Source organism: Aulonocara sp. 'chitande type north' Nkhata Bay, linkage group LG5, assembly GCF_057382095.1.
Source record: "Aulonocara sp. 'chitande type north' Nkhata Bay isolate Kocher_YH1m ecotype deep benthic linkage group LG5, A_spYH_male_GT1.1, whole genome shotgun sequence".
NCBI classification, from domain to species: Eukaryota; Metazoa; Chordata; class Actinopteri; order Cichliformes; family Cichlidae; genus Aulonocara; species Aulonocara sp. 'chitande type north' Nkhata Bay.
This window is the reverse complement of record NC_141348.1, coordinates 49,236,072-49,247,908: the sequence shown is the minus strand read 5'-3', so window position 1 is coordinate 49,247,908 and position 11,837 is coordinate 49,236,072. Positions and strand designations below refer to the sequence as shown.

Here is an 11,837-nt window from a genome sequence, read left to right as displayed (position 1 = left end):
AGACTGAGGGGGGCAGAAAAGCAGCTGAGGTCAGAGAGAATAAAGAGAGGGAAAGACAAACACGGCACCAGAACCAGAACCAGCTCCAGTTACAAACCACCAGAGACCAGCTCCACTGCCGGGAGCTCCGGGTCTGAACCCTGGCTGCTAATTATTCCCTGAGCTTGGTCGAAACTAAATTTATGGCACCGAGCTGGAGCTGCTCGTGGCATCATAAATTAAACTGGCAAACAGTGTTAGAATCAGAACCGACCGCCTCGTCCCCCGAGAAGAGAAGCAGACCAAAACACTGTCAACATGGATGTGTGAAAACTCCAGGTTTTATAATCTTTTAATGTTTAATAATGTAAACAGTCAAATATGAGACCCACAAGTGTGTCAACTGTAATTTAAACAGGATAATATAGTAAAATTAAATAGATGTAATACATTAAAACTGTAATGCCGTACAGTCGTTGATGGCTGTGTAGACTACTGACAGAAATAGATGGAGAAAAAATACACAAAGTGAGTTTAACGGTGTACAAGAGGCAAACAGAAAAACAAATCCCCACAACACCAGTCAAGCTAAAAGCATGACAGGTACTAACTGTGGCCCAAAACGACATATTTACTAATATTCAGGCAAAGCATTTGCCTGAGGCCAATTCTTAAGATTTAGGTACAGTTATAATTATGCAAAATACTTAACGTATAAGCTAAAGCACTGCACACCAGGGGACACAACAGAAAGGCATTTGTGACATTAGCAGGGACTTCAGATACCAGTATGCTATTAATTATTCCAGGATCACACTAGTCAGTATGCCAAAATTCCCAGGAAGTCCTGCAGTGACCTAAAGGCCCATTCTGGTAAACATGACAGCCACAAAGCTCGGCACAGCGGAAGTGGACATAGTGCACAAAGTGGTGTCTCAGCAATGTCCTCGGCACAGGTTAATCCCCTCCACTGTCCCATCAGTGGTGGTCCACACAGCCTGGACATCTGTTATGTTGAAGGAACTCGTTTTAAATTTCTGTACTTATAATAGCTTTAAACCTCCCAAAGTCACCGTCTGCTATGAAAAGAAGGAGAATAAATAACGTTTATGTCATGTTGTGAGAAGATATCAGCTGAAGTTGAGTTAGAAGAAGTCTGAAGATATTCCAGCACGCTGTGAAAACGCTGCCTCCTGGTGGGGAAAGCTCTGATAAAACACGGAGAGGATAATGACAGTAAAACAATTACCGGTACAGTCATGAAGGCTGGCTGATGACATGGTGACAAACATGTGGTCTCTTTTCTCTACCCGGAAACTCCTTCCGCTGGTTGCTGTGGTGGTGCAGGGCATGCTGGGATAGGTAACACCAACACAAGCTTTTGTGATGGTTTGCTTGCTTGTATAGTCTGTATAGTCTTGTCTGTGTGGTCTATTGCCACAGTGCAGTGGGTGATGGTGGATGGAGCAGACCGTGGAGTCACCAGACTTCTGAAGCTCTTCTTCCACATGACTCCACCAGCACACAGCCTCACTGGTGGTGGTTTTTGTTCATGTTAGTTTAAATAAATTTGATGTCATTGTTCTTCATCCCGTGTCTCACTCTTCTTTCATGTCTTCTAAACAAGTGTGAGATGCTGACAGATGACAGGTGAAAGTAGTGACTGTGGCTGCTGGAAGACAGAATAAAGGCTTTTTAAAGCAGGTTTATGAGAAGCAAGTGTTTCGTGTTTTGCATCGATACCTGAGTATGCAGTGGGACAGGATGGCAGCTCACAGTGCTGACGACTGAAAACGTGAAAGGTGGATGTACCAACAATGATGTCACAGATTTCAGTTTAGAAGGTTGGATTTTTTTTTACCTTTATAAAAACTGTGAAGCAAAGAATCATCCAGAGATGCTGCTGAGCGATAAAAATATCTGTTAATGAGAACAAAGAGACACAAAACAGAAAAGTGTCATAATCTGTACTGCTGAGAAACACAACACAGATCAAACCGATGAGTGGAGATTTTTATTTCTGCGCTTTCTGGCTCTTTTCAGTGATGTGAACTTTTTCATTACCCTCCTGTGTGTGTGCGCGCGTGTATGTGTGTGCGTGGGGGGGGGGGGGGGGGGGGGGGTCCTTTCCGTGTTGCAGCTTCAGTGAGTCATTGGTGGAAAAGAGGGAGGAAGATTTGAGGAGAAATATCGCTGTTAAATGAGTTTGGGCAGCATGACATCACGCGGTAATTAAACCAGTTTTCTGGAATTCCGTTTCCAATTCCTGCGCTCAGGTTCGCTGGAGGAGTTCTTCGAGCACCTGCAGGTTGGTGTGTGAGTGAAATATTTTCACTGGACGGAGTTCAAACTCTGGAGAGAGAGAGGGAGAGAGAGGGAGGGAGGGCTGCGGCATTACGCCATTCTTCCCTCTGAGAGAAAAAAAGGGGGATTTAAAGAAGTTTCTTACAAGACTTCCAACAGTTCCGCGGAGTGTTTATGCGCCTCTCAGCCCGGGCTTTGCGTTCTGCTGTGCCGGGTACATCTCTCCAGCACTATGCTCCTCACACATGACGCGTGGGACAATAAAGCTGTGCGGGATTTGTTTCTTCTGCTTGTAGACGTCCGTTACAGTCTCTGCTTTCACCGCCTGGCACGTGTCTCTGGCGAGTTTCAGGCGGGGGCAGCAGCTTTTGTGCATTTCTCGTGAGGATGACCCACTCGGATTTACTGCTCTTTGCCACTTCAGCTTCCTTGTGATCTCACTGCACTTCGCTACGATGACAGCCTGGCGGGAGGCGAACGCGCTTTAGGATGAAAGCTGTGACGCGTCTGTCTCTGCTGCTCAGCTGCTGGACCCTGGTTCACCTGCATCCCGGCCCCACGGCGCGTGTCCGCGCAGGTCCGCCGGTAATCAGAGGAGAGGCGACCAGGGCGACCAGCTCAGGGCGCACGGATCCCGTGCGCTCCCGGCTCCTCGGCGGGGATGCGCACGATAAGGCGCACGCTCCCGTTGCCATTAACGCACATGCACGAGCGGGTGGAGGAGGTGGAGGTTCATCGGGGAGAAGTTTGGGAAAAGTTGCGGCCGCGCGCACCGCGTCCCCGCAGAGAGCCCATAGTGCGCCGGCTCCGGCGGCGCAGCGGGGGGCCGCGAGCCACAAACAGCCGCTCGTGACGCCGCACGACTACATGCTCGCGCTGTACTGGTCTCTCTCCAGCGGTGACGTCAACGGCAGCGCGCTGCACGAGGCCGGCCTGGCCAACACCATCACGAGCTTCGTGGATAAAGGGCAAGGTAACCGCATCACCCACGAGCCTCTCTGCGTGCTCCCACGTCACTTTTCAGTCCCATGAAAGAAACACAGTGACACGCTGTTAGTGCAGGGATGGTGGCAGACACACACCCAGCTGAGCTGTGATGGGTGGGTGGGGGTCCACGCTGTGGGGGCAGCAGGACAGCTACTTCATGATGCGTTTGTGCCCCTGGTACTCTGGGGGATTAAAAAAGCAGCTGGAGCAGGAGGTTAGAGGAGATCTGAGGAGCCAGAGGATGAGCAGAGTGGCTGTTAGCTGCTTTTAAAGTCTCACTTTAGAATCCACAACAAGTCCAGACCTCACATCCACAATTCATTAACAATTAAAAAATGGGGAGTATAAAAAGGATGTCACTGGAACTTCAGGTGCCACAGAATGAGAGCTGCTTTAAGGGACTGGAGACCAGTGTGGGGGGCACCAGATGAGGGTGGTGCTGAGGGCACAGGCTGAGGATTGTGGCGTTAAAATCAGGAGGTCAGCAGTGAGTGGAGTATGATGAGAAGGAGCGTTCAACAAACTGGGCGTCAGATTCCCTTTCTGACAGCCAATTAGCTTAGCTTAAAGAAAAAGCTCCATCCAGAGCTAACAGAGGATGTGATTTAGCCGAGAAGTTCAAGTGGACGTAATTTTCTCCTTTTAGTTTTTCTCCTCTTCCAGCAGTACGCAGTCATGTGATGTTTTAAATACTGAGGTCAGTCATCCAAAAGCTAAGGCTACTCTGAACTCTCAGTTTTAGATATTTTTTTTCTAGATTTGGATCTGTGTGATGTCAGTAAGATTAGATATCCTTATATGGTCCTCCCATCACAGAAGCCACACCCACCTGCTGTTTAATCTGTTTTTTGAGAGGCGTAGCCAATCAGAAGCACTATTCTATTTTTCTTTCAGTCTTCCTTTATGTATGTATGTTTATGTAAAAGCTGACACTGACTCATTAAACCACCTTGTGGTGCAAACTGGTATTACAAGAAAAAGACAGCTTGGCTTGAATTTGAAGGAAGTTGATCTCTAGCAGAAACAGAGATGATGCCTTCATTTAATTTTGGAAGGTTTTAAACTGCATTTGAACACAGAAATGTGAAAGTGTTTGATTTTCAGTTATAAACAGAGGCCTGCAGGTGTATCACAACTACTTTCATCAAACCAGATTACAGCTTTTAATCTTTACACATACACCTTTTTTAAAAAAAAGATCCCACTCTCTGGACTTCCAGGTTCATGGAGGGTGCACTTCTGGGATTTTTCTGACAGAACCGGCTGAGCCAATAGATATGTTTCATTTTCAGCTGTAAAATTGCAGTGTAAAAAACCCTAAAGGACACCAGTGTAGATTTAATTTAGGCCGCATACATCATCGATGCTGGATTTGTGAAAACTAAAATAAAACTTGGGCTTTTTTTTCTACAAACAGCTGGAAATAATTATTTAGCTCCTTTCACTCCTGTTTATTGAGGACTTTCTCACGGGCACCCTCCGCTGCACACTTGAATTTCAGCCAGTTTGAGATTGACAGGAAGTGGAATGGCTCTCTCAGATTGGCTTCAGTTTGGCTCGGGTCACCTCTGCAAGCGTACGGTGGGCGGGGCTTATGGGCTTTATTGTAACCAGCCAGGAGGGGGTTACAAGCTGTGATGGCAGCTATGTTTGTCTATATCTGGTACTTTGGTGGGAGAAAACCAAACAGTGGGGACCAAGGGAGTGAGTTTACATGTATGAAATTAGAAATGCATTCTAATAAGCATTTTTCTAATGACCAATAACTAATTAGTCTGGTAACAGCAGGTAGTGTAGCAGAGGAATAATTTGTGTTTGCTGTCAAACTTTCAGCAGTTTTAACGTCTGGAACATGTCTGTGCACATGTATGCACATATTTATGTATATTTATTCCTTTGCAGTTGTGAGTCTGTGTGTGTGTGCTGCCGTGTGTTTCTAACATCTGGTCGGCTCTCAGTGATATATACGGCCTCGTGAGGGTAAATAAACAGTGCTCACAGCCCTCCGTGTCATGTTGTCTTTACGATGTAAAACAGTTTTAGAAGCGTCTTTAAATGAGCGCAGTTTCATGTTCCTGCTGCTGCTGAAGGTTTACATTTCCACCACTTAATGTACTTTTAATGTGGCCTTTATTTGTTCAGCGACTCGCTGCTGACTTCGTCCACATGCTGAGACGAGGAACTGATCACCCCGACGCTCGTTATTTACCTTCTATCCTTTCATTCACTCTTACTCGCTTCCTTTTTTCTGCCTTTATTCCTCCGTTACTGCTGCCGCTCCTTCTTTCTTTCTTCCTGCCACATGCAAGGCTGAACCTACCTCCTGAGGGGCCCTAGAGCAAGGCGTTGCTCTGGGGCCTCCAATGATGCTGTGTGTGAAGCACAGCAGCTAAAACCCTGATTAGTCGACTAAAAGTTCGGTAGGAACACCTGGTTTCGACTCCACCATCGGGCCTTTCTGTGTGACGTTTGCATGTTGTCACTGTGTCTCTGTGAGTTCACTCTGGCTTCCTCCCACCACCCAAAGTGTAGTTAGTGGGGTTAGGTTAGTTGGTGCAAATAGTTAAATAGTCCATCTCTCTGTCTCAGCTCTGGTGACCCGCCTGGGATTAGGAGTGATTTGGTCATTTTCCCCCAGAGTGAGAAATCTTCTTCACCTGGGCCAGCATGTTAAAAAAGCTGAAGCCATGTGTGCAAGTGAGCGCCATTTTCCAGACAAAAGTAGGTTTTTTTGTAGTTATATTACTTTCATAATTTTAGGAGTGGTGCTCAGCCTGAAATGTTGAGTTTTCAATTTATAGATCACAAAACATTTGAATTTTAGAGTCTTTCTTGACTAAATCTTGGTGTTTTGGAGCTTTGTTTGAGCAGGTGACCCACATACTTCAGGCTATTGCAGTAGTCGAATCCACCCGGGTTATTTGCTGCATCTCTTCCCCTGCGCTCTGTCCCTGCGTTCCTGTCCACTCTCCACTCACCTGCTTAGATAAAGGCTAAAAGCCCTTAATAACAGCACTTAATAAAACTGTCCATTAACTTTTAACTCCTGAGTAAAACTACTCCATGAACAGTAACCCATAACAACGCTGTACTTTACACGCTTTAATAAACTCATCCAGTCGGCCAACTCTGACCCTTTCCTGGACCAGTTTTGGCCCCTGGACCACGTGTTTGATGCCCTCGATATATCTGCTCATGTGACAAAAAGAAATGTAAATCTTATTTAATTTTGGTCAGTTATAATTTTACTGAGTTATAAATAAATGAGTTTGAAAAAGCTCCTTTCAGAAGCAAAGCAGAGATGTTTGGTTTCAGGAGGTTGGTTTGATCTTGTAAATTTTGGATAGTCTTGTTTTGGCACAGTGAGCCCTGTAATATAAATAAGTTTTCACTGGATGACAAAGGGCCAAAGCCAGACATCTCACCTGAGAGCTCTGCTGCTGCTCGCTGCCCTTCTGTCAGCTATTTTAAAGCCCCGCCCCCACTGGACATCCTGAAAGCTGTTAGTAGAGGGATGAAGTCAGAGTTAAGAAGCCAAACATTTAATCTTGTGTGTTCTGCATTTACATACACAATAATCTGTTCCAAGCCGCTCCTGAAAGACTGATTTTCTGAGCGTTCTGAAGTGATAAAGACCACACCTGAGAGCTCTGCATCCCTCCAACATTATTTATCCTCGCTGATTTACAAGTGCGTGAGAGTTTGTGAAACCAAATTCCTCTCAGCTTTAATCAGACTGTCCAAAGAGGAGTGTGTGTGTGTGTTTGCTGTCTGTCTGCTGTGAATAGCTGCAGGTCCACAATAACAGGCCTGTTTACAGAGCGTTGCGGTCTCCCGGCCTGGTTCTAATGTACTTTTCAATGCATGATAAAGTCCTGGACAGCAGGAGGGGGTGCTGTGAGAACATGTAAGCAGTTTATGTGCATATGCACAGCTAACTTTGCGAGGACCGGAGTGATTTCTCTGACCTTTGAAGTGAGGACATGTGTGGAACATGAGGACAGTAGTTCAGAGGTCTGTTTGAAGGTTCAGAATTCGTTTCAGGGTTCAGGGTTGATCAGGGATAAATTAGGCTCAGATCATGGGAATATATTAGCCGACCTGGGTCCTCACAGAGAATTTAAAACACATGTATCTGCTGGGTTTCATTGGATAGGGAAGTTTACAGTTTCCCTCACTGACAACAACAGAAAACCATCTACACCATTCAGTTCATGCTTTCTGATGCTGTGCACATAGCATGAGTGTGTATACTTGCTTTACATATGTTATGGGGACTTAAAGCTTTTCACTTACCCGTGAGGACATTACTTTAATTTCAGGACAATTAATATAAAGTAAACCATAAAGTGTTACTCTAAACACGAGTCTTTGGATGCTCATTCTTATTATTTATGTCGATTTCCTTCATAATGCCTGCAGTAGTTTATTGTAGATATGGCAACTGACTTCATTCACCAGTTTTTGCATCTGTGGTTTGAAGCTTCAACATTTACATTTTGGCTACCACCATGTTTTTATTGATTTATTTATTTAAAGCAACGAGTTACCATATTTGGACCAGAAGGTAGAGAGCTCAGTTGCCAGCTGTTGGTAGCCCTTTGTTAGCAAACTGCATCTATAGCACTAATTAACAGGTGTCTGTATTGCTACATTACATCCATACAGTCTGAGTAACATCATTAAATATGTAAAATCTATTGGTTAGGTTGTTTCAGAGAGCCTGTGAACAAAGATGGTGTATTTTGTAAGAAGCTACATATGCCTAGCTGTTTAGTGCTAAATGCTAATACAAACATTGTAAAACCAATCCTAAAATCTATTTGGAGCCATTTCGTACTGCAAAGAGATGCTTTGCCCAAGATAGTAAACGGGGATTAATCTAAACACGATGACACAAATGCAGGAATGTGTTTTTCCAGGTCAGCAGAGGAAACCATATGTTGCAATTTAGAAATGTGTCTGAAATGAAAGAAACAGGAATGAGAGCAAGTTGAAGCCCAGAATAAAATAAATATTACACCAAGATTTCAAACACTGGCCCGTTGAACAAAAAGAAGCAAGAGTCTGACTTGTGAGTGCGAATGGTTGTCAGTCTCTGTGTGTTAGCCCTGTGACAGACTGGCGACCTGTCCAGGGTGACAGCTGGGATAGGCTCCAGCGCCCCCGCGACCCTGAAAAGGATAAGTGGAAGCAAATGGAAACCAAAACCAATTGAATTGTAACAGGATATAAAAATATTTGTTGTTAAGTTGGACATTTTACCATTTGATGTTATTGATAAACCTTTGAATCAATGGATATTTGAGGAACTGTAGTTCACTTCACATTTTCGCTCTTGGCAGCTATTACGATGTTTTAGTCTGAGATGTCTTCAAAAATAAAAGAAATCCCAAAATAAAGTCAAGAATGCTGTTCTTTCCTTTTTTAAAGGGTAATAAAAATCTAAACAATAGTAATGTTTTTATAAAACAGACAAGATCCAGAAAAACTATTAGGTCCATTTTTACCTGGAGGGAAAATGTCAACAGTATAAAAGAATAACAGCAGAGCCAATGCAGAAGAGCACACTTATTTTCTACATTATGGTCATTCTAAGAGAAAGGATGTTTATCCAGGTTAGGCTCCAGCTCGGCTAAATACATGCCAATCACAAATCCCTGTCCAGTGAGTCTTCAGCATCACTTGGTTTCACAGTCAGACCCACAGCTCAATACCAAGATTGTGATGATAAAAAGGGTCATGAATAAAAGTCTATAGTCTGTGATGGGGAGCAGCACTGAAGGAAAGTACAGTATTTCTTTATATTTCAAAATCTGAGATCAGACAATATCTGGATTATTAAAATGGGTTCAATGAAGATTTCAAGTAGGGAGATCTCGTAAAAGATTTAGTTAAAAAAGAAAGAAAGAGTCAGTTATGGAAGTGTATGGACCTGTCAGTGTATTTCATGACCTATATGCAGGAGTCCATCCTTTATGACCTGACAGGTGGCCATCAGCTGATGGCTCTCTGGGGCTCACATTACAGATTCATTCATTTACTCAACAGTCCTTACTTGCTGTGTTGTGTTAGAAAAGTTTGTTACACTATTTTTCTTTTTGCCTGTCGGTGAATATTTACCTGCCCTTTCGTTTCTAATCACAGATGAACGTGGGCCCCAGCTGCGACGGCAGAGGTATCTTTTCAACATCAGCTCTCTGGAACGGGATGGGCTCCTGGGGGCCGAGCTACACATCCTGAGGAAGCGCCTGCCTGACCCTCGCAGAGTCTTGATAGGCTACAGAGGAGGAGAAGGAGGAGGAGTCCCGTCACCGCTCCTAAGGCTGCACACCTGCGCTTCAGGCAAACAAAAGGCCCTTCTTGTCCAGATGAAGGCCGTAGAGGATCTGTTCAGCAGCACATGGGAAGTGTTTGACGTTTGGAAGGTGTTCAGGGGCTTCAAAACCCAGAAAGGCCAGCATTCCCAGGAGCTGTGCTTTGAACTGGAAGCGCTGGAGCACGGAGGCGGTCGCCCCATGGACCTTCGCGCTCTGGGATTCGCTCGACACGGCAGGACCAACAAGGAAAAAGCCTTCTTCTTAGCATTTGGGAAAAGCAAGAAGCGTGACCTTTTTTACAAAGAGATCAAAGCGCGGTCCGGCCACGACAACAAAACAGTCTACGAGTACCTGTTCACCCAGCGACGGATGAGACGGGCACCTGCTGCGAGGGGAGTCAAAAAACCCGTGCAGCAGTCCCTGCCACAGTCCATATCCCAGCACCAGACAGTGAAGGCCAGGCTGCGCTGCCACCGGAGACGGCTCCACGTCAACTTCAAGGAGATGGGCTGGGACGACTGGATCATCGCGCCGCTGGAGTACGACGCCTATCACTGCGATGGCGCCTGCGATTTTCCCATCCGCTCACACCTGGAGCCGACCAACCACGCTATCATACAAACCCTGATTAACTCCATGGACCCGGAGTCAACGCCGCCCACTTGCTGCGTCCCGACACGGCTCAGCCCGATCAGCATCCTCTACATCGACTCGGCCAATAACGTCGTCTACAAGCAATACGAGGACATGGTGGTGGAGTCGTGCGGGTGCAGGTAGCAGACACAGCAAAGACTTTTCAATATTATATTCAAAGCTAAAACTGGAGTTGGTATTTCAGGCTCACTGCTATGCAACGCACATTACTCCTCACACTCAAGTGGGCTTACAAGAATGCATACCAGAGACTATTTAAGACTAAACAGATGAAGATAAACTCACGGAGGTGATGCTCTGAAACGCCCACTCACTGTGTAATGTTGATGTTGGTAGTGATGAGCAATATGCATCCAATACAATCCAAATAATGGAAACACGACCCGATGAAGAAAGACTCGTTTGGACTGTTTCGTACGGACTTTTTCCTTCTTCTTAGATTTGTATCAAGTTGCTGATTGTTGTAAAGAGTTTAAAATGCTTTGGAAAAATGAAGTGTTATACTTAAAAATGCTCTTTTCCAGCACTTATCTGATGAAGTCATTTGTATGCCTTATCCAAGACCTTTTTGTAAAGCATGTCAAGAATTTCTGATGTATAAATACGAGCCAGGGATGAAGTGCTCATCTGACCTGCTCCAAATTTGGGAAAGCTGCATAAACTCGTGTTCAATAAAAAAATGTCTAATTGACTGAGCTCCAAACTCCTATCAGTGAAAACCTCTGCCCCCCACCCCCTCGAGGATCTGCAGACTAAACTATCGGAGGAATTTGTGAGATTTACAGCTGCCAAATTTACAATTTAACCCAGAAATGACTGTTTGATGTGGAACATGAGTGTTTTACTTGGCTGGCTTGATAAACTGTTGCAAAGGTCTAGTTAAAATTACCAGGAGTTAGGTTTTTTAACTTTGTGCCTATTAAAGGGGACCTGTTCTGCTCATTTCCAGCTCCATCTCTTTATTATAGACTCTGCAAGTAGATTTGCAGGCGCTGAATTCATCATCTGGGTGACTACATATAAAAGATGGTCGAAGCCTCTGTGATGTAACCCACTGGGCTGTGAACTCCACATTTTGAAATCTCAGTGTCAGCATTTTTCCTCTGGAGCCGGAGCTGGCTGTGAATTATCAGCTGCATTAATAAATTGTACATATATCTGTAAGTTAGCACTAAGCCCCATAAAATAAGATAAGATCAGATAAAACTGGAGCACAGACGTCTCAGACGATCTGGCTAACCACAGAGATAATTGCATCACTCCGACATGTACCTTACTCCAAAACTGACTAACAGCACAAACTGGTCCAAAGATCCAGTTCAGGGACTTCAGTTACCAAAATTATTTCTGTAGCACGCTGTAAACATCTTCGTTTCTGCTTTAAAGCAGCATCTTTTTAAACCCCAGAGGGGCTATCATAGGTGCTAACTGTCAAAACTCAGGAGACCAGTTTAAAAAAGACAGCTCTGTTTGCACAGGGTTAAGGTCAGCTGATGACCTTGGAGGGGGTTCATACTGGCGTTTGTGGGGACTGACTGGTTTTGGAGAAAGCCTCAAGAGTTTCATCGCCACTTGAGGAAGAACCAGTTTGAC

General features: G+C 44.9%; 1 protein-coding gene across 1 annotated transcript; it reads left to right on the top strand.

The window, feature by feature from the left end:
• The first annotated feature begins 2,405 nt into the window (after positions 1-2,405).
• LOC147331633 (growth/differentiation factor 5-like) lies at positions 2,406-11,249 on the top strand. The gene is made up of 2 exons (XM_086294397.1): positions 2,406-3,256; positions 9,418-11,249. The coding sequence occupies exons 1-2, from the start codon at positions 2,773-2,775 to the stop codon at positions 10,365-10,367; spliced, it is 1,434 nt and encodes a 477-aa protein (XP_086150523.1). The 5' UTR covers positions 2,406-2,772; the 3' UTR covers positions 10,368-11,249.
• Positions 11,250-11,837: the final 588 nt, after the last annotated feature.

What these genes read in the sequence shown, in the direction of transcription:
- LOC147331633 (XM_086294397.1), top strand. Translation starts at nt 2,773, where the DNA reads ATGAAAGCTGTGACGCGTCTGTCTCTGCTGCTCAGCTGCTGGACCCTG. An exon ending in CTTCGTGGATAAAGGGCAAG is followed by an intron (nt 3,257 to 9,417) that starts GTAACCGCATCA and finishes TTCTAATCACAG; the next exon opens with ATGAACGTGGGCCCCAGCTG.